The following is a 23,044-nucleotide window of genomic DNA, read 5'->3' on the forward strand; positions in this document are numbered from 1 at the left end:
GTAGCGATTATCTTTCTCCGGAGCGCGCGGGGCACGGCTGGGCGGGGCGGGGGCGCAGGGGCGGGGCGGGGGCGCGGCGCCTGGGCCGCCCAGATACGGCGGGCGGCGGGCGGATGGAGCCCTCGGCCCGGCTCCGCGCCTGCCCCGCCCCCGCAGCCGCGCCACGCGCACAGCCAATGGGCGGCGCCGGGGACGATTCAAAAGGCCGGGCGGCCAATGGGAGCGCGGGGCGGGCTCGCCGGGGGCGGGGCGGGGCGGGCGGGGGCGCGCTCGGGCGCGCGGGTGCGGGTGCGGGTGCGCGCGGGGCGGGCGGCGTCGTGCGCGCGGAGCGGCGGGCGGGTGCTGCTGGGCGGGTGCTGCTGGGCGGGTGTCCCGGAGCCGTTCGCGTCCCGCCGGAGCCCGGCGCAGGTGAGCGTCCCCGCGCCCGCCGCCCAGCGCCGAGCGGCCTCCGGGGGCGGGGGCGGGAAGCGGGAGGCGGGGGCGGGGGGTGGGGGGCGGCGGGGGCGGGGACGCGCGGCCTGGGCTTTCCCGCGGGGGTCGGCGGGGCCGCGGCGGAAGTGGAGCGGAGGTGGAGATCGCCGGCGCCTCCCTCCATTTTGGGCGCGCGGCGGCGGCGTCGGCGGGAGGGCGGCGGGGGGGCCTGGAGCCTGCGTGCGGCCGCGGCGGGCCGGGCGGGGACGCGGGGGGAGGGGAGGGGGGCCCGGCCGGGGCCGGGGGAGGGGCGCGCGGGGCGGGGGCCGGGCCGGGGCCGGGCCGGGGCGGGGGCGGGGGATGCTCTGACGTCCGCGCTCGCCGTCTCCCGGCCCGCGGCTCTCACGCTCCGAACGCGGGTAGCGCGGCGGGCTGCGCGTGCTCGACCCTGTGTTTTCAGCGTCTTAAGGATCTTTACAAAGTCCTCGTCGCGACACCGTCCCACGGTCTCAAGGGGCCCCTCTACGGCCTGAGGTCCTTGGCGGCTGCGCGCACCTGCCGCACTAGCCCGCGCCGCGTGCCCCGTGCCCCGTGTGCTGGCGGCGGGAGGACGGGCCCTGCTGCGGGGCAGGAAGACGCCGGGTGTGGACAGAGCACGGGCAGCTGCTCCAGCCGGTTTCCGAGAGCTGCCCGGGGAGGAGGGAGAAGAGTGAGCCTCCGGGGAGCGGGCCTCACCTTGGGGTGTTTGCATTACCTAGGGGGTTCGGTCAGCCTCCCCGGCCTGACCTGACGGCGGCCGGGGCTGTGGTGTTACCCTGGCCTCCTGCATGGGGCAGGGGGCAGGGGGCAGGGGGCAAGGCCAGGGTATGCCTAGTGGGCCGACCTTGGGCCCAGGTGTGCAAGGGAGGCAGTCAGACTTCTCCAAGTTCCCCTTTCTGCCCTATCTGGACTGGTTTGGAAAAGTGAGGGAAAGATGACCACAGACCGTGTAACACTGTGGTCTCTGATCAGCAGTGCTCTGTGGTGTTGATAAATAGTAACATATTGGAGCCCAAGTGGGTGAGGATTCCAGGGCTGACTGAGAAGTTAGCAAGCATGGGGCTTCACAGCCACAAGCCTGAGAAGGTGGTATTCAGTAAACACATTTTTTCTTTCCACCCTTGACTGAAACATCCCTTCTAAGAGAAGCTTGTCCGTGTGTCTGCCCCTCATTAGAAGGATGTGTGATGGCAGTGAAGCTCGAGTGTCCAGACCTGGCCCATTTACTCCCGCAGGAGATCCTGTTAGAAGGTGGCCCCGCTGTCACAATGTGGGAGGATCTTGGGCAAAGTGGAGGTGCACATGATGCTGTGGTTTCATCTTTTGGGGTATTTGTTGATACCATAGTGGTCTCCTAAGGAAAGTGCCGGCTTGGGTTTTCTTTCTTGGCCACCATGTGAAACATCACTATGAAGTCCCAGTTCTTTGTTATCTTTTTAAAAAATTAAGCATAGTGACCTAACAGATATTCACCAGGTATCTTAATTTCTGTAACCCAAAATATTTATTTAATTAAGATTTTATTTATTTATTCATGAGAGGCACAGAGAGAGGCAGAGACATAGGCAGAGAGAAGCAGGCTCCCTGCAGGGGGAGCCCGATGCAGGACTCTCCCAGGACTCCAGGATCACGCCGTGAGCCAAAGGCAGATGCTCAACCACAAGGCTACCCAGGCACCCTAACCTAAAAGATTTACTTGAGTAATAGAAAGATGCCAATAAATCAGTGTTCAGAAAGGTGCAGTATCTGTTCCGAGGCCTTTTTAAAAGTTCTGAGGGACTGGATTTCAGATGTGTGGAGAGTTGTTTGAAACTTGAATGGCATCTTCATGTAGTCAGATATAGTTGTCTTCTTTAAACCCTGGTTGACCAGCATCAGAGAATCAGTACCAGTAACAGTGGTTTGATTTTAGGGGGTCCAGGGAGGAGGAGGGGCAAGAGAGAAGAGGGCACATTTCCTTCCTCTTTCTTAGTACTTGGAGGTTCTCGGACCTGAATGTTGAAACAGACAAGGTTTGCTGTTGTCACCTTCCTTTTTGTGCCCTTTCTCTGTGTCCCCAGGCATCCACTGCCTCCACTGGCGAGGTGCCCCTCCGGTGCCTCCTCAGCTAGGTGTGAGTCAGCCCCAATGCCTCTGGCTCCTCTCATCCTCTCACCCTCGCCCACACCCCTTCATTAGCCTACGATGATGCTATCTCAGGTGGGTGCGGGCAGGGCCCCTTCTACACTGGTGGGTAATGGATGGACACCCTCTAATCACTGGCTGAGTGGCTGTGTTTGCTTTCATCTCCCAGCCTCCCTACTATCTCTAAACAAGTGCAGTTTGTGAAGTATTTTCTCAGGCAATTAACAGTGAAGAAATGTGCTTATGAAAGGTTTCCCCCTGGAGGGGTGGGGTAATGCAGCTTTGTCCTTTCTTAACTCCAGAGCTTCTGGGGGGGCCCACACGGCAGGCGTTGTACAGTCGGCGGCTCTGGACAGGAGAAGAGTGAGGAGGAATGCTTAGTGCCCAGACGGCCGATCAGGTTGTTGAGCTGGCGACAGGAAGGTCATTGGGGGAGCATTTCTCTGCAGGACTGTCTGCTGCTTAGACGAGGCCAGCCGCTGGTTCAGCTGCCGGTGCGGAGAGTTGGAGGCACTCGGTGTTGTCACGTGGAAGTGGGAATCTGTAACTCCGTGGACAGGGAAACCGTGCGGCCTGAGAGCTGGAAGCGCCCAGCAACCAGTTGATATTGGAGGAGGGTGGCCAGCAGGCCCCCTGTAAGTGGCAATTCCTGCGGATCATGCGTGGTTTCTCAGAGTGTGGTGGAAAGGCGGCTCTGGGGGCCGTGTGCAAAAGAATGTTAAAATGAGGGTGGGTGTCTGCTGCAGCCCTGAGAGCTGCACCAGGATGAAGGCCGGGTACCCACAGACTTGTTTGGTAGAATTTGTATTTTAGCTGTAAGACTTAAAAACTTTATTTAAGCACCCCCAGTTTGCTCTTCATTATGAGTTTGGAATTATTTTTCTCCTTGTTGGTGGGTTGTAGTAACGTTAATTGTATATCCTTGATTTTTCCAGATGGTTGGTTTCTTATTAGAGTTTATTTGAAGTAAGCTCTACGCCCAATGTGAGGCTTGAACTCACAACCCAGAGATGAGGAGTTGCACGCTCTACCATCTGAGCCCGCCAAGCGCCCCCATATGCGAATTTATAAATGAAAAAATGGACCTAATTGTTGACTGTCTTGTTGAACAGCAAGATGTCTGGTCACTTGGGTGATAGATTTTGCAGAGTGCAAACCACCTGGTGCCTTTATGTCCTGCTGCATTTTCATATCACTGGCAGGCGACATGGTGGCAACATCATCCTGTGTAAAGTGACCCCAGAAGGTTTATGTCCTGGCAGAAAGAACAGCCTCTGTGTATCCCAACCCTTGCCATTTCCTGCTGCCAATTTTTATGTCCTTGAAAAAAACAGTTAACAGCTTTACACTATATTCTCACCTTTGGACAAAGGGGTTGGACGTCCCCTTCTCCCCCTACCCCTGCCCAGAGGTGTTTCTGGTCCAAAAATGTTGGCCAGTTGGAAAGTTGTTTTAGTGTTTATTCTGTGAAAAAAGACACATGTAAGTGCGTATGCAGCAACTCCTTGTTTTTTCTTTTCAACCAGACTGAGTCCTGAAGATGCCGAGTAGGAAATTCGCTGATGGCGAGGTGGTGAGAGGTCGGTGGCCGGGGAGTTCGCTTTACTACGAAGTGGAAATTCTGAGCCATGACAGCCACTCGCAGCTCTACACCGTACAGTACAAAGATGGCACTGAGCTTGAGCTGAAGGAGAATGATATCAAGGTCGGTGCCCCTGTGGTCAGCCAGTCTGCTCAGAGGAAGGGGACATAACCAATGGGGGGCTTGTTGGCATAGAGCAGTCGCCTCTGGCTCTGTTTGGAGGCGCTGGGATAAATGCCTTTGGTGAGGGAAGTTTGGTGGGTGGTGTTGGCGCACACTGGGGTGGGGCGGAACTGGGTCTCAGGGAGACACCTTTGTGGGCACTGAGGCCAGATGGGGAAGCCCTGGGTGATGGAGGTCACACTCTGGCCAAAGGCTTGGGGTGGGGGTGAGGACCAGCCAAGGGTTCAATGGGAGCAGAACTGGAGGGGTTTGGGCTTCATCCCGATCACGGAGGATTTAATCAGGAGAGTGACAATTAGATTTAGGTCTGGCCTGGAGCTTCTTGGCCTCTCAGTGGGGCTTGGGCTTTAAATGATCTGATCCATGGTGTAGAAGTGCTTATGTAAAATACCATAAAAATAACTTACTAGACACATGGAAAAGGATGTACAAAGTAAAAGCCCTAACTTTGTACCCTTTGATTCAGTAGGCATGAAATTACTTTGTCGAAATGCTCTAAACATTTCTAAAAGTCCAACCTCAATTTCATTTTTTGTTGTGGATCAGTAAGAAACAGTTCTTGAACCCACAGCCTGAACCACAGTTTAAGTACTCTAGCCGGGGTTGGCAAAGTTTTTGAACAAAGAGGTAGATAGTAAATATCTTAGGCGTTATGGGCCCTGTGGTTTCTGCAGTGTGAGAGCAGCTCCAGGCAGTCTGGAAGTGAATGGATGTGGCTGTGTTCTAATAAAACTATTTATGAACACTGCAACCAGAATTTCAAGTAATTCTCATGTGTCACAAAGTTTCATGTTTCTTTTGCTTTTGTTTGCAATCATTTACAAAATGTGAAGCCATTCTTAGCTCCCTGGCCACACAGAATCGGGTGGGAAAGAAGAGGGCAGTGCGAAGCGCTGTGAAGTAATCCAGCCTTGCAGATTTTATGCGCCTTCAGATTGTACCTGGGGGGGGGGGGGGGGTTGGGTTTCTTGTTACTGCATGCTGTTTGTGTGTCCCCTCATCTCGGTTTGACTCAGTCTGTGGTAGCTGTTTTCCCTGTATGTACTCTCAGGAAAGCACATGGCTGGTTTGTTTGGGCACATCCATGAGGAGGGTCAGGAGTGGACAGGCCACACGTGTCCTGTGGGAGGTGGGCCACTATCCGGCAGGCCCTTGGAGGCCTCAATGCCCAGGGCAGTGGTGGAGTCCGTACTGGCCACACCTTTATGCCCTCATCTTATTCAGGTCTGTTCTATGCTAAAGCTCTGCCTTTTTGTCCCTCTCTAGCCTTTAACTTCCTTCAGACAAAGGAAAAGTGGCTCAACTTCCAGTTCTCCCTCCAGACGCCGAGGGAGTAGGTCCAGATCGCGCTCCCGATCCCCGGGTCGACCACCGAGAAGTTCCCGCCGATCTGCCTCCGCTTCGCACCAGGCCGACATGAAGGAAATGAGGAAGGAGGTGCTTGAAGTGAAGCTGACCCCGTTGGTGCTGGTGCGTGGTCCTGGGCCGGTGGAGGGGCCTTTCCCCTTATTCAGGGTTCCCTCCAAAAGTGCCTCCTGCTTTGGGGGCCTGTTTTCTCACACTGTTTGCAGTGAGTCGAATAAAGGGCCCAGGAAACAGTGCATCTGGGTGATGACTTTGGAGGATGATATAAACAAATGGAAGAATAGAAGTATAATGCTCTTAATACCAGGGGGGGAAAAATGCTGTTATGAGGGTGCTGTTTAATATCATGGTTTTTAAAAAAGCAGTGTTTAAATTTGACATAGAGGTATATTGTAGGTAGACCTGAAAAAGTTTTATAGTTTATAGAAGTTTGTGTATAAAATAGGGAAACATATCTGTGGTGTCTTCACATCATCACACTTGACCACTTGCCCTATTCCAAGACGATAACTTTAGGGGAATCATTGTCCAAGTTGAAGCTTAGAGACATCCATGTACAGAACCCGTAGGTCCTTGCACTGGATATCTTACATTGTACATACGCCAGATGGAAATGATTTTGAGGAAAAAGGATAGAATACAGATGATCTTTTATTTTGTTCACTTAATATTATCTCTTTTCTGGGAAAGTGCACACAGATTTTTAATAACCCTAAAAAACTGGCTTTGTGTACATACTGTTTTATAGTCAGATTTTTAAATTTTAAAATATTGGGAATAACCTGTATTATATTTTTGTACATGGTTTGCTATATGTTCTTGTTCGGCTATACTGTAAATCATACAGATGTGACCTGATTGTTAACATCAGCTTCCTTATTGATGATAGGCATTTAGATTTTTCTCTAAATTTTCACTGTTGTGAAGTTTTCCTTAAGATGAATTCTTAGGAATGGCACTGCTAGGTCAGATGGTAGAGCAGATTTGTGGCCAAATTGCTTCAAGAAGGTTTATGCCAACATCACTGGTGTGTGAATGCCTATTTCATTTTCTCATCCTGAGATTTATAATAATATATATATATATTTTGTCAATCTGATTGGCAGAGATTGTCAGCTCAGCGCTCTACCTTGTGTTTTGATGATGGCTGGTGAGCTCGAGCATTCCATGTAAGCGGTTCTCACAGCCAGTCAGGTGACTCAGGTTAGGGAACAGGCTGCATGCTACTCCCTGTCATTTCTTCGTGTTTAGCATGTAGTGACCATTCTGTGTGTACAGTGTGACCTTAGAGTCCTGGTGCCTCAGGAACACTGGCTGTGTTCCTCACCAGCAGCGCCTTGGGCACTGCATGCCCACCCTGGAGTTGAGGACGGTGTGTTGTGTGGGAAGGACCTGTGCTGCATGTAGCTTTGATGGTCACATGGCTGCCTGAGCGTGACCTTTTGCAGTCGCTGGCCTCCCTGCATGAGCATCCTGGCAGTTTGCAGCCGCATAGTTTGGGGCTGGCTGACCAGCTGTGGTACTGGGCCACCTTGTTGCTGTGGACTCTATGCTGGCTGCTGGAAGTGGAGTGTGGTGTTTACGCGGCTCCGTTGGCTGCTGAGTACTCACTGGCGCTTGGGTAGATTTAAGTGTACGTTGAATGTTTACACTGCTTAGCTTGACCCTGATCTGAGCTGGAACCTGATACCATCTCACTGTGGCCCTCTCTCTGCCAGCCCGCCTCCCAAGGACACTTTTAACTTGCTTTCCTCCTCTTGGCTTATTAGCGTTGTAATTTGTCAGTGATGGAGAAAGGAGCAAAGTGACAGATTTCAGCCAAGCATTGCCTGGAAAATCTTTGCAAACTAACAGATTTGCACCATTCGGTCCAATGAGGAATCCTCTCCACTGCCTGATAGGATGCAGGTTTGAGGAAGGAGACCCAGGCAGAGGGAGCTGAGGGCCCTGTAGAAAGCAGGCAGTGGGAATCTAGCAAGGAGGCAGGTGATCTGTGGGTCACTTGGTGGCGCTCCCTAAGTACCTGCTATGGCTCAGTGACATCGTAACACTCAGTCTCATTATGTTTAAAAGATGAAAGATCTTGTGTAGAAATCTGTGCTGTGAAATCCAATCTTTTAGAGACTGAGAAATTCTAATCTATTCCTTTCCCTTTTTAACAGAAGTATGTTGAAATTCTTTAGAATCAAAGCTGTCTTTGTTTTGTTGCTTGATTTCTAATACCAAATTTTTGCCATCTTGGTCTTTTTAATAAGGTCCAATTCTTATGTTTACAATGGTTTGTGTTCTTCAACGTAGAAGCCTTTTGGGAACAGCATCAGCAGATACAATGGGGAGCCCGAGCACACAGAGAGGGATGGCATGCTTCACAGAAATGCTGAGGTACGGGGTGTCCCTTCTCATCTCTTTGTTAGTGTGACTTTCCCTCGAGGATCACACTGTACAGCATAGTATTTTCTTACTATCTTTTCTAAAATTCTGTCCTTAAATTGAGACTGACTATAATTTAGCAAATTTATTCTTGTTAGTAAATGACTATATTTAGATGCTGAATTAGGGAATGTGGCAGCATTAATGATAACTATTGACTATAAATGTTTAGTATTTTCTGTTTCTTAATTAGGAAAAATTCCATTTGTCGGAAGAAATTAGGTCCATGTCTACACAGTATAGCCTTCGTCCAAGAAGAGAGGAGATCAAATTAAAAGACATAGATTCTAAGGAAGAAAACATTGTTCCAACAAAAGGATCTACATTACTGAAAACCTCTGAAGTGCTGGGCACACAGCCCAAGAGCCTGGAGTTTGGTGGAGTCCCTGGTAGGTGGGGGTGGGGGGCTTGGTGTAGCGGGGTGTAGCGGGGCAGCGGGGCAGTGACTGGTGGCGTGGAACCTGGAGAGGAGCCTTCCCGTCAGAAGGAGCAGCAGGTCCAGAGTCCTGGGGTGGGAACATCTTTGAGGACATCCTGGAGTTGACAGGGGGCCCATATAGCTGTACTTAAAACTTGCAGCAACCCATTAATAGGTTTTGAACAAAGAAATGCAGACAAGTGGTAAAAGGAAGGTTGTGTGGGAGGTGTATGGATAGGGTGGTGGACAGGTAGGGACAGGAAGATGGACTCATCAGGCCCAAGAGGACAGAGCTTGACCACAGCAAAGCCCCTAGGTCACAGGATGGGGTCAGCATGTCTGCCCAACCTGCTGGACAGGTTGGTGTGAGCATCCAGGATCAGAAGTGTTTAAAGGCTTAGTGTTATTAAGAGGGTAGTAATTTGAAAGTGATGAGATTTTACGTAAAGGAAAATACTAGTCAAAGAAAATACTTTTAGACAACTGGTTCAAAACTCTGCCTGGCTTCGTTGCTTTGTATTTTGGAAGTTATAACTGTGGGCCAGCTGGGCTGTGAATGGTGGTGTCCAGCATCATGTGTCCCACGAACATCATGCGGTCCTAATTGCTAGAAACATAGGGAAAGAAAATGTGCTTTTTTACGATTAGGCTGGTAAGTTTTAGATTTTCTGATCTTTAGTTTGCTGGAATCTCAATATGTTTGTTCCTGCGGTGGTTGGATGTGAAGTGTGTCAGAGCCTGGTTTGCCAGGTGGGGTTTGGCTGTTGGGCACTGACTCAGCTGACCTGCTGTCTGAGGACCCATGGGGCAAGCAGGGCAGGGTGGACTTGGGGATGGTGCGGCCCTGGGTGGCAGATGGTCAGCCAGCCTTCTGTTCTGCCTTAAAACAGTGAAAACACGAGGTAGTCTGCACTGAACCTCAAGCCTTGAATGGTCACTGCTTGTTTGCAGGTGTGTTTCTCATCATGCTTGGCCTGCCCACCTTCCTCTTCCTGTTGCTATTGCTGTGCAAAGAGGAGGAGCCCAGTCTCCTGAATTTCCCGCCTCCTATGCCAGCTTTGTCTGAGTTGTGGGACACCAGAGCGTTTGCAATCTACTTCTTCTGGTTTTCCCTTCAGGCTCTGTTCTACATATTGCCAATTGGGAAGGTAAGTGTCTGCTGGGGGGCACCTGCTGTGGGGACCCCGCCCCACCCACCCTGGGGCTTCCAGAAGGAAGTTGACAGTAGTTTTGAGGTCGGAAGCCGTCCATGGTAGGAAGTAGCAGGGCTGCCTCATTTGCGAAGCCACTGCTCTTGTCTGTTGTGACACTCGTGCTTCTGAAAGTCTGAATGGTATGAACCCCCGATGAGGCGGGGTGGTCCTGCGTCACTTCCCAAAGCAAATAGGAAAGACCTTCTTCCCCTCAGTGTTATTTCAGATGCCAGATCAGGATTTTAAACTAGTCTGTAGCTTTGGTTTTTCTTACTTTCTTTTTTTCTTTTTTTTTCAATATAGTAAGTTTCCGATTCTCATCTTTCTAAAAAAAAATGTGTTGTGAGGAGCATTTTAAGTTCTTTTCAGACTCACGTGGTGTCTTAAATTGCTGAGTGTAGTTGCTTTCTTTTTTTTTCCTAGAATGCTCAGGTATATTTAAAGGAATGTGGGCTTCCCTGAGCAATAAGTAGTTCATTTAAAGATCTTATTCTTAGGGCTCTGCACTAGAGGATCTTGTTACTGCTGCGGCGAGCACCCATAGAGGAGGTTGGGGCTGCAAACCTTCCATACTTCAGGGTCTCCCCATAACTTTATTGGTTCTAGAGATGATTTTTGGGATGTGAACTCTCAGGCGTTTTTAGGGTAAAGCTATACAGTAAAAATGCACATTCAGATTGACTTAGGTAAGCTTACTTCAAACTAGATAATATTTAAAAAGAAAAGCAGTTTTGATGGTTAAAGATTTTATATATACATGTACGTGTATATTTTCACACATTTATAGACCACAGGCCAGTGTGGTGTTAGATTGGTACCGGATAGGATCATAGATCACCTGAAGTCAGCAGGCGGGATGCTGCTGACCTGTGATCCCAGCCGGGTGTGACCCTTCCCCTGGATCCCCTTTCATAGCCGATGAAAGGGAAGAGGGTCTAGCCCAAGACAAATGACACCGTGTTAGCGCTTTGTATTCAAAGTGAATCACACCGTTTCTGAATAGTGGACTTTTTAATTCATCCAGTGGGAGACGTGTGTTTCTTAAGTGCTTGTGTGGGTGTGACGTGTGTGACTACTGAGCAGATGGAGCAGCACATGGAATGGTTGAGTGACAGGGTGAGCGTGCATGTTTGCATGGAAGAGCGGGTGAGTCTGTGAGGACGGGTCAGTCAGTGGCGGGCCTGAGGACAGGGACCCCTGCTGTGTGGGACGGAAGCCTGGTAGCCTGCCTCGGGAGCAGCAGGAAGTCCCTGGAGACTCTGGAGCTCAGGGTGGACAAGACAGAGGCTTCTCCGTGCGTATGGTTGGCGGTGGCACCTGGGGGACGGGGTGTGGGGATCATCCCACAGCCTCATGCCTGAGCAGCTGCTGTGGGGTTTGGCCGCGCCACTAAACTCTTTGGACCTGTGACCACCTTTGCTACTGAAAGGTGGTCTTCCTTCTAGGGCCAGGATGGATGTGATGGTGGAGTGTGGTGCTATTTAAAATTTTAAATTTAAAAAACCCTTTTTTTTCCCCCTTTTAAGGTTGTGGAAGGAATGCCTCTTGCTGATGGAAGAAGACTCAAGTATAGATTGAATGGTGATTTTTCTTTTTTAAACACTCAAATTGATGATGGCTTAGAGCCCTTGAGCGCTCTGCTCTCTGGCGTATCAAAGCTGGTTGCTGCCAGTGGGGACAGGCCGCTGGCTCCCCAGCCCACAGTGCCTGGTGTGGTGACAGCCCCTCGGGCGCCTCTGCCGCCACCGAGTTTGATGTTCCTAGAGGTGTTTATTGCTGACTGAAGTAACTGTACTTGTCTGTGTATTTATCCTCCTGGGTCATCCTGGGTCACTGCCAGACCCGGCAAGTCCCATTCTGGAGCACGCCATCCTCCTTCAGCTGTGGCCACAGTGCTTCTGCCTGGAAAGCTGTCCCCGAAGTGCGATGGAGCTGCTTCATCCCTGTCACATCTCTATTCAGAGAAGCCCTTGGGTCCCTTTCTCTTTTATATTTTACTTTATGTTTTTTTTCTTTTTTAATATTTATTTGAGAGAGAGAGAAAACACTAGTGGGGGAGCGGCAGAGGGAGAAGCAGACTCCTTCCTGAGCAGGGGGCCCCATCTCAGGACGTGGGGCCCCATCTCAGGACCCCGAGATCATGACCTGAGCCAAAGGCAGACGCTTCACCGACTAAGCTCCCAGGCACCCATGGTTTTAGTTCTTAATTTTATCTTAAATCCAGTGTAGTGAACATACTGTGTCATATTAGTTTCAGGTGTCCAGTGGAGTGATTCCACATGTCCCTACGTCACCCTGTGCTCATCATTTGTCTCCCTTCTCCTGTTTGTTTGGTGATGCCTTCCCAACATCTGGGGATGGGGAAGTGGGGACCCTGTCTTGTTCCCCGTGGGACCCTCGGTGGTGGGATGGTGACTGGCCTGCAGGAGGTGTCCATGACTGGGCACCAGTGGGTGAGGCCGAGTGTGGTCCGAACCTTCAGGTACCCCCATGGTGGGATGATGTGCTGAGTGAGGATGGGGGTCCCCCCGTGCCATGCAAAGACTTTGATCAAGTGCAGCTCACTTGCTTTTAGGAACTAGGTGTATGTTATGGCTATCCCTCAGTGATTTTCCACTTCAGCATGATTGAGTAGATTTCTGTTCCTGGGAATTATGTTATAAATTTAATTCTTGGCTATTTTTAATCCTGTCACTTACTTTTCTAACCCTGGGTACATTTTTCTATGACTTACCTAGCACCTACTCAATCTGAAGTTATTATCCTGGGTTCTAGAAGGTCAGGCAAAGATATTTTAGATGCATCCTGTGCCCAGTGTGTAAAATATGGAGACTCGCTCACTGCTGACCCGTGTGTCTGCTTCATGCTCACTTGCTGCTACTGTCAGGTATTTTATTTATTTTAGTTTTACCACATCTGTTGCTGCTAGAACCAGAGAACCAGCTTCAGAATCTCTAACACTCTGCCCCCTTGGTAGGCCCAGGCTAGGGAGGGTGAGGGGGTTATTTTTGCCTTCGGGCCTGTTGATCTTTGTGTCAGAGGCTCTCCCTTGGCATGGATTTCCTTCTTTCCTAAGGGATCTTGTTTTCACTCCCCTTTCACTACCAGCCACGGTGTCTGGGTGGCAGCCGTGGACTAGTTGCTCAATCCTTCTCTCTCACTGGTTCCAGCGTTAGGTTTCTCTTCAGGAGGTTTCTCCCTTATGAGTCAAGGAGAGCCCTAGATACTACGGGCTGTGGGGCTGGAAGCTGCTTTTTCTGTTGTTCTTTGTCTTTAATATTCATAAAGCTTATAAGAGTTAAATGAATGTTGTAAAAAGTTAAAAAGTTTAAATACCTAAAAGTTAGTTTTTGGACTAAACCTGGTATGTGGAGAATATGGATTTAAATTATAAACCACAGCTGACCCTTTTGCTTTTTAAGAGCTTCATCTGTAGAATTCTTACGTAAATAATAGCTACCTCTTTTCTGTGTTTGTTAGTCCAAATGTAACTTGCTGACTTAGAACACTGCTCTCGTAGATGCTTGTTCCTGGAAGTGGAACTGCTGCTTTAGCTCAGAGACAGGGCTGCCGGTGAGCTGAGGGGGGCTGGCGGGGGCAGGGGTTCCCTGGGGGCCCACAGGCCCCACCCAGTGGCCTCTCCTCTTACCTGTGTTCTGGGGGATACAATATAACCAGGATCTTCTGAAACCATTACCGATAAGGTATTTTCAAGTGAAAATAGTTACAAGTTTTAAAAAAGATTTATTTTTTTAAAAGATTTATTTATTTAGAGAGGTGGAGGGAGGGGCAGAAGGAGAGAATCTCAAGCTGACTGCACTTGGCAAGGCACCTCTCAGGGGGCTCGATCCCATGACCCTGAGATCACGACCTGAGCCAAAACGAAGAGTCCGATACCTGAGTGTGCCCCCGAGGTGCCCCTAATTACAATTTTTTAACTGTTAAGATTGCCCCAAAGACTTTATAGGTATGTTTGGCATAGTTCTGTTCATGGTTTGGCCTGAGGGTTAGGATTAGGTAAATTTTGAGAACCTTCTCAGCTTTTTAATAGTGAATTTCTATGTACTTTTCAGTTCTCTCTTCACTAAAAGCACATGATGACTGTTCCTAATAAAAAAGAATAGCTCAAGTATGTTAAAATACTTGAAACACTGAGAGCCAGGGGACCCGTGTTGAAAGGTCAGGCTCAGGACGCCGCTTGGCTGCTGATCCTGAGTCATGCAAGTGAGCGTTGAAAAGATGACGCTGCAGCCTTTTCTCAGGATAGAGACCTGGGAACCCAGGCTAACGGTTCTCTTCTGCCCTTTCTTGAAGGGTTCTACGCCTTCCTGTTGACCTGCGTGGCTGTTGGGGCGGCTCTGTGCCGGGGTGTGGAGCTGCACTACGTGTACCGCCACTTCTTGCCGCTGGCGCTGGCCGCTGCCACCTTCGCCATGGCCCTGAGCACCTACCTGGCCGTGCGGGCTGCATGGGCACCCCCGGCCGCCCTGGCCCCCGCCAGCTCTGGTGAGCAGCGCAGCCCTGCCCTCCAGCCCTGCGGGATGGAGAACCCACAGGAAAGAAAAGACACAATAAGGGAAAAAATAGAGTATTTTTCTTCTTCTTTCCTATTCAATTCTCTTCTTTTCTCAGTCACTTGACAGGTAAGACCTCTTACTTTAGTGACTTGAGTACAGTCACCAACGTTTTACTATCATCAGCATCACAAGTTAGGATAGTCTCCTTTCAGGCCCAAATGGTAAACAGCCTTAAAAAAAAGAAGACAAGTCACGGATATTACAAATTGATTGATTCTGACCTGAAGTGTTCAAACATTTTGTAAAATGAGCTTGCTTATTTTAGAAAATTTTGAGTCTACATTTAAAAAAAGCTCCGGGTCCCCTAAAAGCAGATCTGGCCATAAAGGCCCTGGCTGCTTCTGGAAGGGGAACGCATCTTCTTGCCACCCGGAGCTCACAGTCCGTCCTGCCCACCCGCGCAGCCGCCTGCCAGACCCTGAGCGGCTGGACTGGGACCTGGGCGGCATGCAGCAGTGCTCTTTGTAAGCTTCACAACTGCTGTATTGTTTGGATAAGGACTTTTCCCTTTCCAGGAAATGCCATCTATGACTTCTTCATTGGCCGTGAACTAAATCCTCGGATTGGTACTTTTGATCTCAAATACTTTTGTGAACTGCGCCCTGGATTGATTGGATGGGTACGTATGTCTTCTTCTCTTTAAAATTTCTATTCAGGACTACATGGTCGTCTTGCATTTAGAAAAAACTGTAGATAATTTCGATTAAGCTGCAAGTTTTTAGGAATAATTTTGTTTTTAGGAATAATTATAGCTTTCTGCAGATCTGTATTTGGAGTATTTTGTCCCTGTAAATAGAGGCTGTGGGGTTCAGATACCCTCTTGTTGTAGGTTATAAAAAACTAAGAGTTTGTTTTGATTTTATCAGTTGTTTATGTAGGGATGTGTTATTTGTGTAGGTGAATTCATGTATGAAAAAATGTATTTTCCTCATCTTTAAAAAGAAAAGAAAATGAATTTTGACTTAATTTTAGACCCGTGGGGGAAATAATTGGCATCTGCACCTCGCTGGTTCCCCGAGTGAGCATCCTGCAGGCCAGCGGATTACCGTCGTTACAGTATCATCAGCTAAATCCACAGACTGTGTTTGGGTTTCCTGTTTTTCCACTGTTGCCCTGTCTCTATCCCGGGACCCTTGCTCCACAGACCCCCGGTCCCTGGGGTTGTGACCCGGCTTTGCCTCTCGGAGGCTTTCCTGGCTTATGTGGCCTTGCCGTTTGCAGAGTGCTGGGCCTGTGCTGTGTAGGGGCTGCTGTCTTCTCATGACTGCATGAGTGATGATGCTTTTTTGACAAGAGTACTGCAGAGGTGACCACGTGTCCTTCCTGGAGCATCACATCTGGGTTCATGGTCTCCCCCCCTTCATCTTGGCTCTGCAGGTTGCTGCGTGGTAAGGTGGCATCTGCAGCTTTCTCAGCAGTGAAGTGACGGTGACTGTCTCCTGCCATGGTAGCTAAGGCTCTGGGGAGGCACTTCGAGATGGTACCTGCCCCTTTTCTTTTAGGTGGTTGTGAACTTGGTGATGCTTTTGGCTGAGATGAAACTACAGGATCAAGCTGCTCCATCCTTAGCGATGATTTTGGTTAACAGTTTCCAGCTCTTGTACGTGGTGGACGCTCTCTGGAATGAGGTAATTCATTTTAGGAGCCTTGGCCTCCTGCCCGGGGTTGGAGGGGGCACCCCTCTCAGGCTGTTGCTGAGGAGCAGGTTGGGTGTCCGTCCACGCGGCACCTTGAGCCAACACATGCAAGTGGGAATTTCCATGTGTGTCAGCTGCTCCCTAGTGTGCGATACTTAAGATCTGTAGATTGTGGCTCTGCAGATGTGGCCAGTTGATATAAATCAGTCTCAATTTCTTAATCAATGTATCCATCCACCTTCATTTGATGCAGTGTCACTGGATTAGGATAATACTTTTTGGATTGTCAGGAGGCAGCCAGTTCTTACATCCTGGGGCCCACTGTTGGTGTTGCAAAACACAACCGCTGTGACTAAATGGGTAGAAAGAAGTCATGATAATGGAGGAAACCAGTATAAGTCAGGCCAAGTTCCTAACATGTGGCTTTCCTCATGCTGAGAAGCCATCTGTGTTTTCTGCTCCTTGAGGATCATGTATTCCTTGGGCCCATCTTAGACTCATTTTACCAGTTTCCTGGTGTCCTTGTAATCTGTGCCTCTGGTTCCAACTTGAGTTTTCTCTCGGTTTGCAAAAACAACTGGCAGCTGACATTCTCTCGTCCCAGAGCAAGTTTGCGTGATGGTGTGTTGGTGGCTGGTGTCTGAAGGGGCTTCTGCAGGCCCTGTGGTGGGGTCACCAGCGCATCGCCCCTGGCCTGCGCCAGGCTGGCTGCAGAGAGCACTGTCAGAGCCACTGGAAAGCCTGATGCTGGTCTTTCAGGAATCTTCCTTGTCTTTGGGAGGGCAGGGGCAGTTTGTGGCCAGTGGGCCTCAGTTACAAGAATCCGGGTCACGGTTCCTCTCAAGTCCTGCCTCCTGCTCAGCCCTGGGCCCTGCTCTCTGAGTGCCTGGGGAGATGTGCTTTGGAAAGAAAACCTTGATCCTAAAAGCAACTTGGTCTTCTGGGCACATGGCCTTCCTGCTGTTGGAGTCATGGAGGCCAAACGATGCTTCCCTGTTGCTTCATCACCTCAGAGGCTTTTCTAAAAAACTTTCTTTCTGGTAGCTTTTCAGTGATTAGTAATTCTAGTTTTTCCTCTTGGCTGCTTTCTGACGTGCAGTGCTGGACGTTGATGTTCTGGAACTTTTGACACATCTTCTGTTGAGTGGAGTGACGGCTGCTGGGAAGGCGGGTCCTTATGGGGGGGGTGCAGGGGTGCAGTCGGGGGGCGGGGGTGGGCCGTGTGTTGTCAGTACCACAGCCTTCTGGAGGAAAGGGCTCCAGTTAAGGAATTCCTGTGGCATCTGGCTGCTGTGGGGCGCCCGCTGGAGGCTGACCCACCTTCTCACTGGGTCAGGAGGGGAGGGAGAAGAGTCATTAAACACAAAGTGCACTTTCCTGGGAGTGTCTGCGAGGCTGTAGGCAGGTGCAGCATCCGAGACCCCCCTCAAACACTTTTGGTTGGGGTCTTCTCCCATAGCTCGGTATGAATTTGACTAGAAACCCATGCTTTATTTGTAAACCTGAAGTCTGGAAGCTTTCATTCCACGAAGGTCTTTAACGATGGCTTTTCCCGCTCTTTCCCACAGGAAGCATTGTTGACAACCATGGACATCACCCACGATGGGTTTGGATTCATGCTGGCTTTTGGAGACCTAGTGTGGGTTCCGTTTATCTACAGCTTTCAAGCCTTTTATCTCGTCAACCATCCAAATGAAGTGTCTTGGCCCATGGCTTCCCTGATCATCGCTCTGAAACGTGAGTATTGTCTTCAGTGTCTATGTATGGAGCGTTGTTGCTGAGTCTGTCGTGTTCTGGCATCTACATGTTGTTCTAACACGCCCTTTCATGCGGCCACAGTTAGCTCAGGTTTGAAGTGGCTTGTGATTGGTGAGTGATACAGAAAAATTCTGGTCTCTCAGAGAGAATGATGCTTCATCCGTCGGTGGCTTTCCCTTTGCTGTCCCTGCTGGGCACCTGAAAGGCAGGAAGGTTGGTCCTGTGTGCTAGCCCTGCCTGGGCTCTGACTCCGTGTGTGGTGTGAGCGTACCAGTGGGGGGGATTTACAGCCCAAGTGAGGTGCTGAAGGTGGAGAGCATGGCTCTCTGGGGAATGCCAGGCGGTGTGGACTCAATAGAGGATAGGGTGTTTGATCTAAATTGTGAGGTGGTGGGGAATTGTGGGAAGAGGAGGGCAGAGGGGCAGCATGGGCAGGTGCGTACAGCATCAGCTTGGCTTTCCTTCTGTTACTCTGTTTATTAAATGCCTGCCCCAGAGGTAGGGTGGGGAAATCAGCGTGAGCTTCGAGGGTAGCGAGGTCTGCTATGCCAACCAGCACCCATGGCAGAAGAAGAAATTCAAGGCATTGGTTAAAGTTAAAATTAAGATTTAGTATCACCATGTGTGCGTGTCCCTCAGGGTGGTCGTGCAAGTGGGGGGTACAGCTGTGGCTCAGCACGGGTGGAGGCCGGACTACCTGGTGGTTAATAGGCAGTGATATGTCAAAGCCCACAAGACATTTGAAATCTGAAATAAAGCAGTCAGCTTGTAGGCTTGCAGTGGGACTCGGCGAGTGTTACATGCAGGGCACCCTGGTGCTGCCTCCGAGCTGTAGTTTGTGATTCATGCAGCGTCCATGTTAACGACTCGTAGGTGCTACAGCATCAGATGACACCCCACATTCTTGAGTCTACAGGACGCCAGGCTTGATGTAATTACAGCCTGGTCTGTATTCGGTTTTATTTGTCGATGTAACTGTATTGGTTGGTTTTGCATTCCCCTGGTAGATGGTGAAATTTCAGGATAGTTCTCTTCTTTTGACATTGAGATTGATTTCTTAAGAACAATTCAAAACCTTTCAAAGTATTCTGTACTTTGGAAATTTCCTCAGAGCACAGAAATAATTGGAGTGAAATTAGAGATGCGTTTAAGTATTAGGTTATATCTAAATTGTTAACATGAAATTTTATAAAAATTACAGTTTGTGGATATGTAATCTTCCGATGTGCAAATTCTCAGAAAAACGCATTCCGGAAAAATCCCACTGATCCGAAGCTTGCACGTAAGCATTGGTTTATATTTATGTTATCTGCATTACGTAGGTTTTATGTCTCTATTTGTGTAAAGGTCATTATAAATACATTTTTATTTTCCTCTAGATTTAAAAACCATCCATACTTCAACAGGGAAAAATCTTCTAGTTAGTGGATGGTGGGGCTTCGTTCGCCACCCCAATTACTTGGGTGATCTCATCATGGCCCTGGCGTGGTCCCTCCCCTGTGGTGAGCACTGCGTGGGGGGGCATGGTGTGTGTGGTGTGGGGGTGACGGGCAGGGGCAGGGGCAGGGGGGTGCTTTGGAACGAAAGCATCTGGGAGCGCCCCTGGCGGAAGCAACTCCCACACCTGCAGCTTGTGCCTGATAGCTTTCTTTCTAAGCCGAGTCTAGGGTAGTGAGTTTAGAGCTTTGACTGGGGTTCAGAGATCCCGAAGGCTGGGGCAGAGGGGAGGACGGGCGTGGCATTTGCTGTCCCCCGGAGAGTCTGTGCTGCGGACACCACGTCTGCCATGTGCTGGGGGCAGGGTGCTTTCCCCATCACTGGAAAAAAGGAAGCAATCTCATGCTTCACTTTGAGAGGATTTGGGGGTCAGAGCAGGGAAAATACTGCGCTGGGATCATAAAAATACCTAATTCCTCTGCGGTGGCGACCCACAGGTTTTAAGCACGTCCTGCCATATTTTTACGTGATCTACTTCACCGTGCTGCTGGTGCACCGGGAAGCGCGTGATGAGCGCCACTGTCGGAAGAAGTACGGCCTGGCCTGGGAGAAGTACTGCCAGCGGGTGCCCTACCGCATCTTCCCCTACGTGTACTAGTCACTCCGGCCCCATGCAGCACTGGATGCTCCCGCAGCTCTGGCTTCCACCTGCAGAAACTAGGAAACATTCTAGAACCAGTCTTCATTGTTGCACTGACAGGATCTTATTTTTCTTTTCGGGTCAGGACTATGGAGCCAAGTGGTCTTTTAACGTAGCCATGTTTATTATTATTAAATCACAACAACATAAGGAAAAATGTCAAGGTGTTAGAATTGGCTTTCTGGTGGGAAGAAAATCCCACCTTAAAAATCCTTAAAAATCTGAAAACAAAAGTCTTGTAATTGCACTGAAAAGAATACCATAGATGTCTGTGAGTTTGATGAATTTTCAAATTATGATTGTGTCGGTGTTACTGAAATGAAACCAGAAATCAGCTGTTACTTTTGAAGCACATTTCTGTCTTGTTACCTTCAGAGAAGACAATTTTTATCCATTTCCTTTTGAATTGAGTCATTTCCTAGTTCTGTGATTGGAAAGCACACAGAGGCCCTGCATGAACCACCCTCCATAAAGAGGGATCATTCGCAGCCACTGATGCAGGAGACCGCCAGGAGCAGTTTGCTTACCCCCAGCTTCCAGAACTGCATTTGAAAATGTAAATACATAGCTTTTTATGTAATATATGGTGACTTCAGATTTTTCTGTACAGTATTTTGAATGTGAAATAATTGTCAGGACGAAATATCTCTTTAACAAAAACATTTGCAGTATTTTATATTAAGTTTTATGAAGTGATACATGTCAATTAAAAATCGCAAAACCATTAGAATTCATTTAACGTTGTATAAAAGATGCTGTTAAAACATAGGAAGGATATTTTCTTAATCCAAAGTTTGTGAATTTGGCTTCGCTACCTCAATTGCAGGTGTTCGTTTGCCTTTATAAACTGTTGCAGATAGAAAAAAATAGAATAAATATATATTTTTGCAGTAACATCACTATTTAAACATTTTTACACAGATTGGTATTTGAAAACTTGCCATTTCAGGCTAATATTTTTGTATGTTTTTGACTTTAAAAAAATAAAACCGTGGTTTTGCTACTGTTGGGATCATGCTATTCATACTGTATTTTGTACATTCCTTATAGTCACAAAACGCTACTCCCTGTAAAAGAGGGTGGTGTTTATTGTTAGGAGTCTGTTCATCTAAAAATAAGAGTTCAAAATCATTTCTCTATTTTAGTTTAATAGAGGTGTGTAGGGTAGCTGTAGCTATTAAATTCTAGTTGATACAGTCTCAGTATTAATTGTCCTAGAATGGAACAGTAGCAAACTCACTAAAATTTTATATTTCAATTGTTCTCAGTATCTTAAATATAGGGGAATCTAGAGTGTATACGTTTGGGTTTTTAATGATGCATTTTCCACACGCGACATTTACATGTGTCGACTGGTCCTGCTCAGCCACTGGAAGGTGTGTGATCACGAAGTTGGCTTGCTCTGGCATCCTACGTCCTGTGGTATTGAAATCTTGTTTTGGGGGAAGTTGTGTTTTCTTCACCCTGATGGAAGCAGGAGTTTTTTATTATGCTTTGCTCAGTGTCGGAAAGAGCGTGCCAGCGTGTTCTGTACTTGACTGAGGAAGCTGTAGGGGAGGAAGAAGGACTCAGTCTCCAGTAATGAAAAGAGAGCCCTTACCACCATAGAGCTGTCTTTCTGGATATCAGCTACGATTTTTGGTTCATTTTGTTTTTTGACGCATTTGACAAGTGTAATGAAGTTTTAAGTTGGAAATAAAAAAGATGTTCTTTGCATATGAGAGTCTCTTTGCCTGTGACTCTGGGGTCGTTGGTGCTAACACAGGAGCCTGGAGGTGACCACCTCCACACTCCTGTGCCATAGAGAGGGGAAGGCGATCCAAGAGACGACCTGGGTGCAGGGCCATGGCTCTTGGCATCAGGCTTGCAGAAGGCTGGAACTTGAAGGGCTTAGTTGAGGGTCCTGGGTCCCAGATGGTGGCCGGCTGTTTGTCCTTGTTTGAGAGAATAGAGAAACCACTCACATTCAGTCATACTTGCACGAGTCTGGATGAGCCACAAAAGCATCCATGTACATTGGAAAGACCATGCATGTCTGTGAGGTGTTTGTGTGTCCGTGAGAGGAGACCAGACACCTTCCATGTGTACCTCCTCCTGGTGGGACATGGGGTGTCAGGCCCGGCGTCAACACTCAGTGGGGTCAGAAGGCCACAGCCAGGTGCCTCCCTTGGTCTTTACCCTTGGACGGCTCAGAGAAAAGGCAGCACGTGCCGGATGTCTCCAGAACTCAGGGACCATATTAGCAAATTGCGTCTAATTCTGACGGTCCAGTGCAATGGACCAAATGCCAATTTCTTAATTTCTAATTGACAGAGATTCGGTCTCAGTCTTTTCTAGACTGTGGGGTGTAACTGGCTCATGTGTTTTTTGGATGGTTACCTTCAGAGAGTACAAGTTCATAGACACAAAGGTAAGCTGTTGGTATCCTGTTGGCAGTTCTCCTGGATCTAGCTAGGGGTGTGGGCCTGCCCTGCCCACGCTCCCGACGGTGGAGCATGGGTCCCCATCCGGGTTCCCCCTGCTGCTGAGGATGGGCTGTGAGTGTGGCTACAGGCCCTCCTCCACGCAGTGAGTGTGGGCAAGACTTAGGGCTCTGAGCAGCAGCTTCTAAAGCAGAGAGCTGGCCACCAGCACCCTGTGGTACGAGGCTGGCCCGGGGGTCCCAGAAGATCCTGATCCTGCTCAATGTGGTGCTCGGTGCTTGGTGCTTGGTGCTCCGTGCTCGGTGCTCTGCAGCACAGGTCCTGCCACAAAAATGCATTTCCATAGTGACTGAGCATGCTGCCCTCTCGGGATTGGCTTTCAGAGGGAGGGGGTTTGGTGAGGTCACAGGACTTCCTGCAGAAGGGAAGAAGATCGCCTGTGTCTCAGAAGTCTGCAGGCTGCCCAGCAGGGTCCTGTTCTGGGCTCCAACAAGCCAGGAACTCCCAGGAACTCCCCCCTCGTGTGTATTTTACTGTTTGGAACTGAGGGAATCACTGTTGGGAATCAGGAAGTTATTCGAACATGCCCCAAGTGCTTGCTGGGTGTGGGGGTTTCCACTCTTACTGAAGGGGGACCTGCGCTCTGGGAGGTGCATGCTCACCGAGTATGATGCATGTTCACCAGGGTCAGTGCACGCTCACTGAGATGGTGCAGGCTCACTGGGGACGGTATGTGCTCACCGGGGACAGTATATGGTGGGGCCCCC

At 49.3% G+C, this 23,044-nt stretch overlaps 1 protein-coding gene across 4 annotated transcripts; it reads left to right on the forward strand.

Moving 5' to 3' along the window:
- The first annotated feature begins 308 nt into the window (after nt 1-308).
- Nucleotides 309-21,570, forward strand: LBR (lamin B receptor). Of its 4 annotated transcripts, none has more exons than XM_025430696.3 (15): nt 316-408; nt 3,024-3,209; nt 4,101-4,279; nt 5,606-5,809; nt 8,003-8,086; nt 8,328-8,523; nt 9,504-9,700; nt 11,272-11,326; nt 14,060-14,251; nt 14,838-14,941; nt 15,825-15,950; nt 17,528-17,696; nt 18,919-18,999; nt 19,097-19,219; nt 19,652-21,570. In XM_025430696.3, the coding sequence occupies exons 3-15, from the start codon at nt 4,115-4,117 to the stop codon at nt 19,810-19,812; spliced, it is 1,857 nt and encodes a 618-aa protein (XP_025286481.3). In that variant the 5' UTR covers nt 316-408; nt 3,024-3,209; nt 4,101-4,114; the 3' UTR covers nt 19,813-21,570. The 4 variants fall into 4 exon arrangements, with proteins under 4 accessions (XP_025286480.3, XP_048968429.1, XP_025286481.3 ...); XM_025430697.3 differs by lacking the exon at nt 316-408 and adding an exon at nt 932-1,120; XM_025430695.3 differs by lacking the exon at nt 3,024-3,209 and having other exon boundaries at nt 309-408.
- The last annotated feature ends 1,474 nt before the right edge of the window (nt 21,571-23,044 follow it).

This window comes from Canis lupus, chromosome 7 (assembly GCF_003254725.2).
Source record: "Canis lupus dingo isolate Sandy chromosome 7, ASM325472v2, whole genome shotgun sequence".
In the NCBI taxonomy this organism is placed as follows: Eukaryota; Metazoa; Chordata; class Mammalia; order Carnivora; family Canidae; genus Canis; species Canis lupus.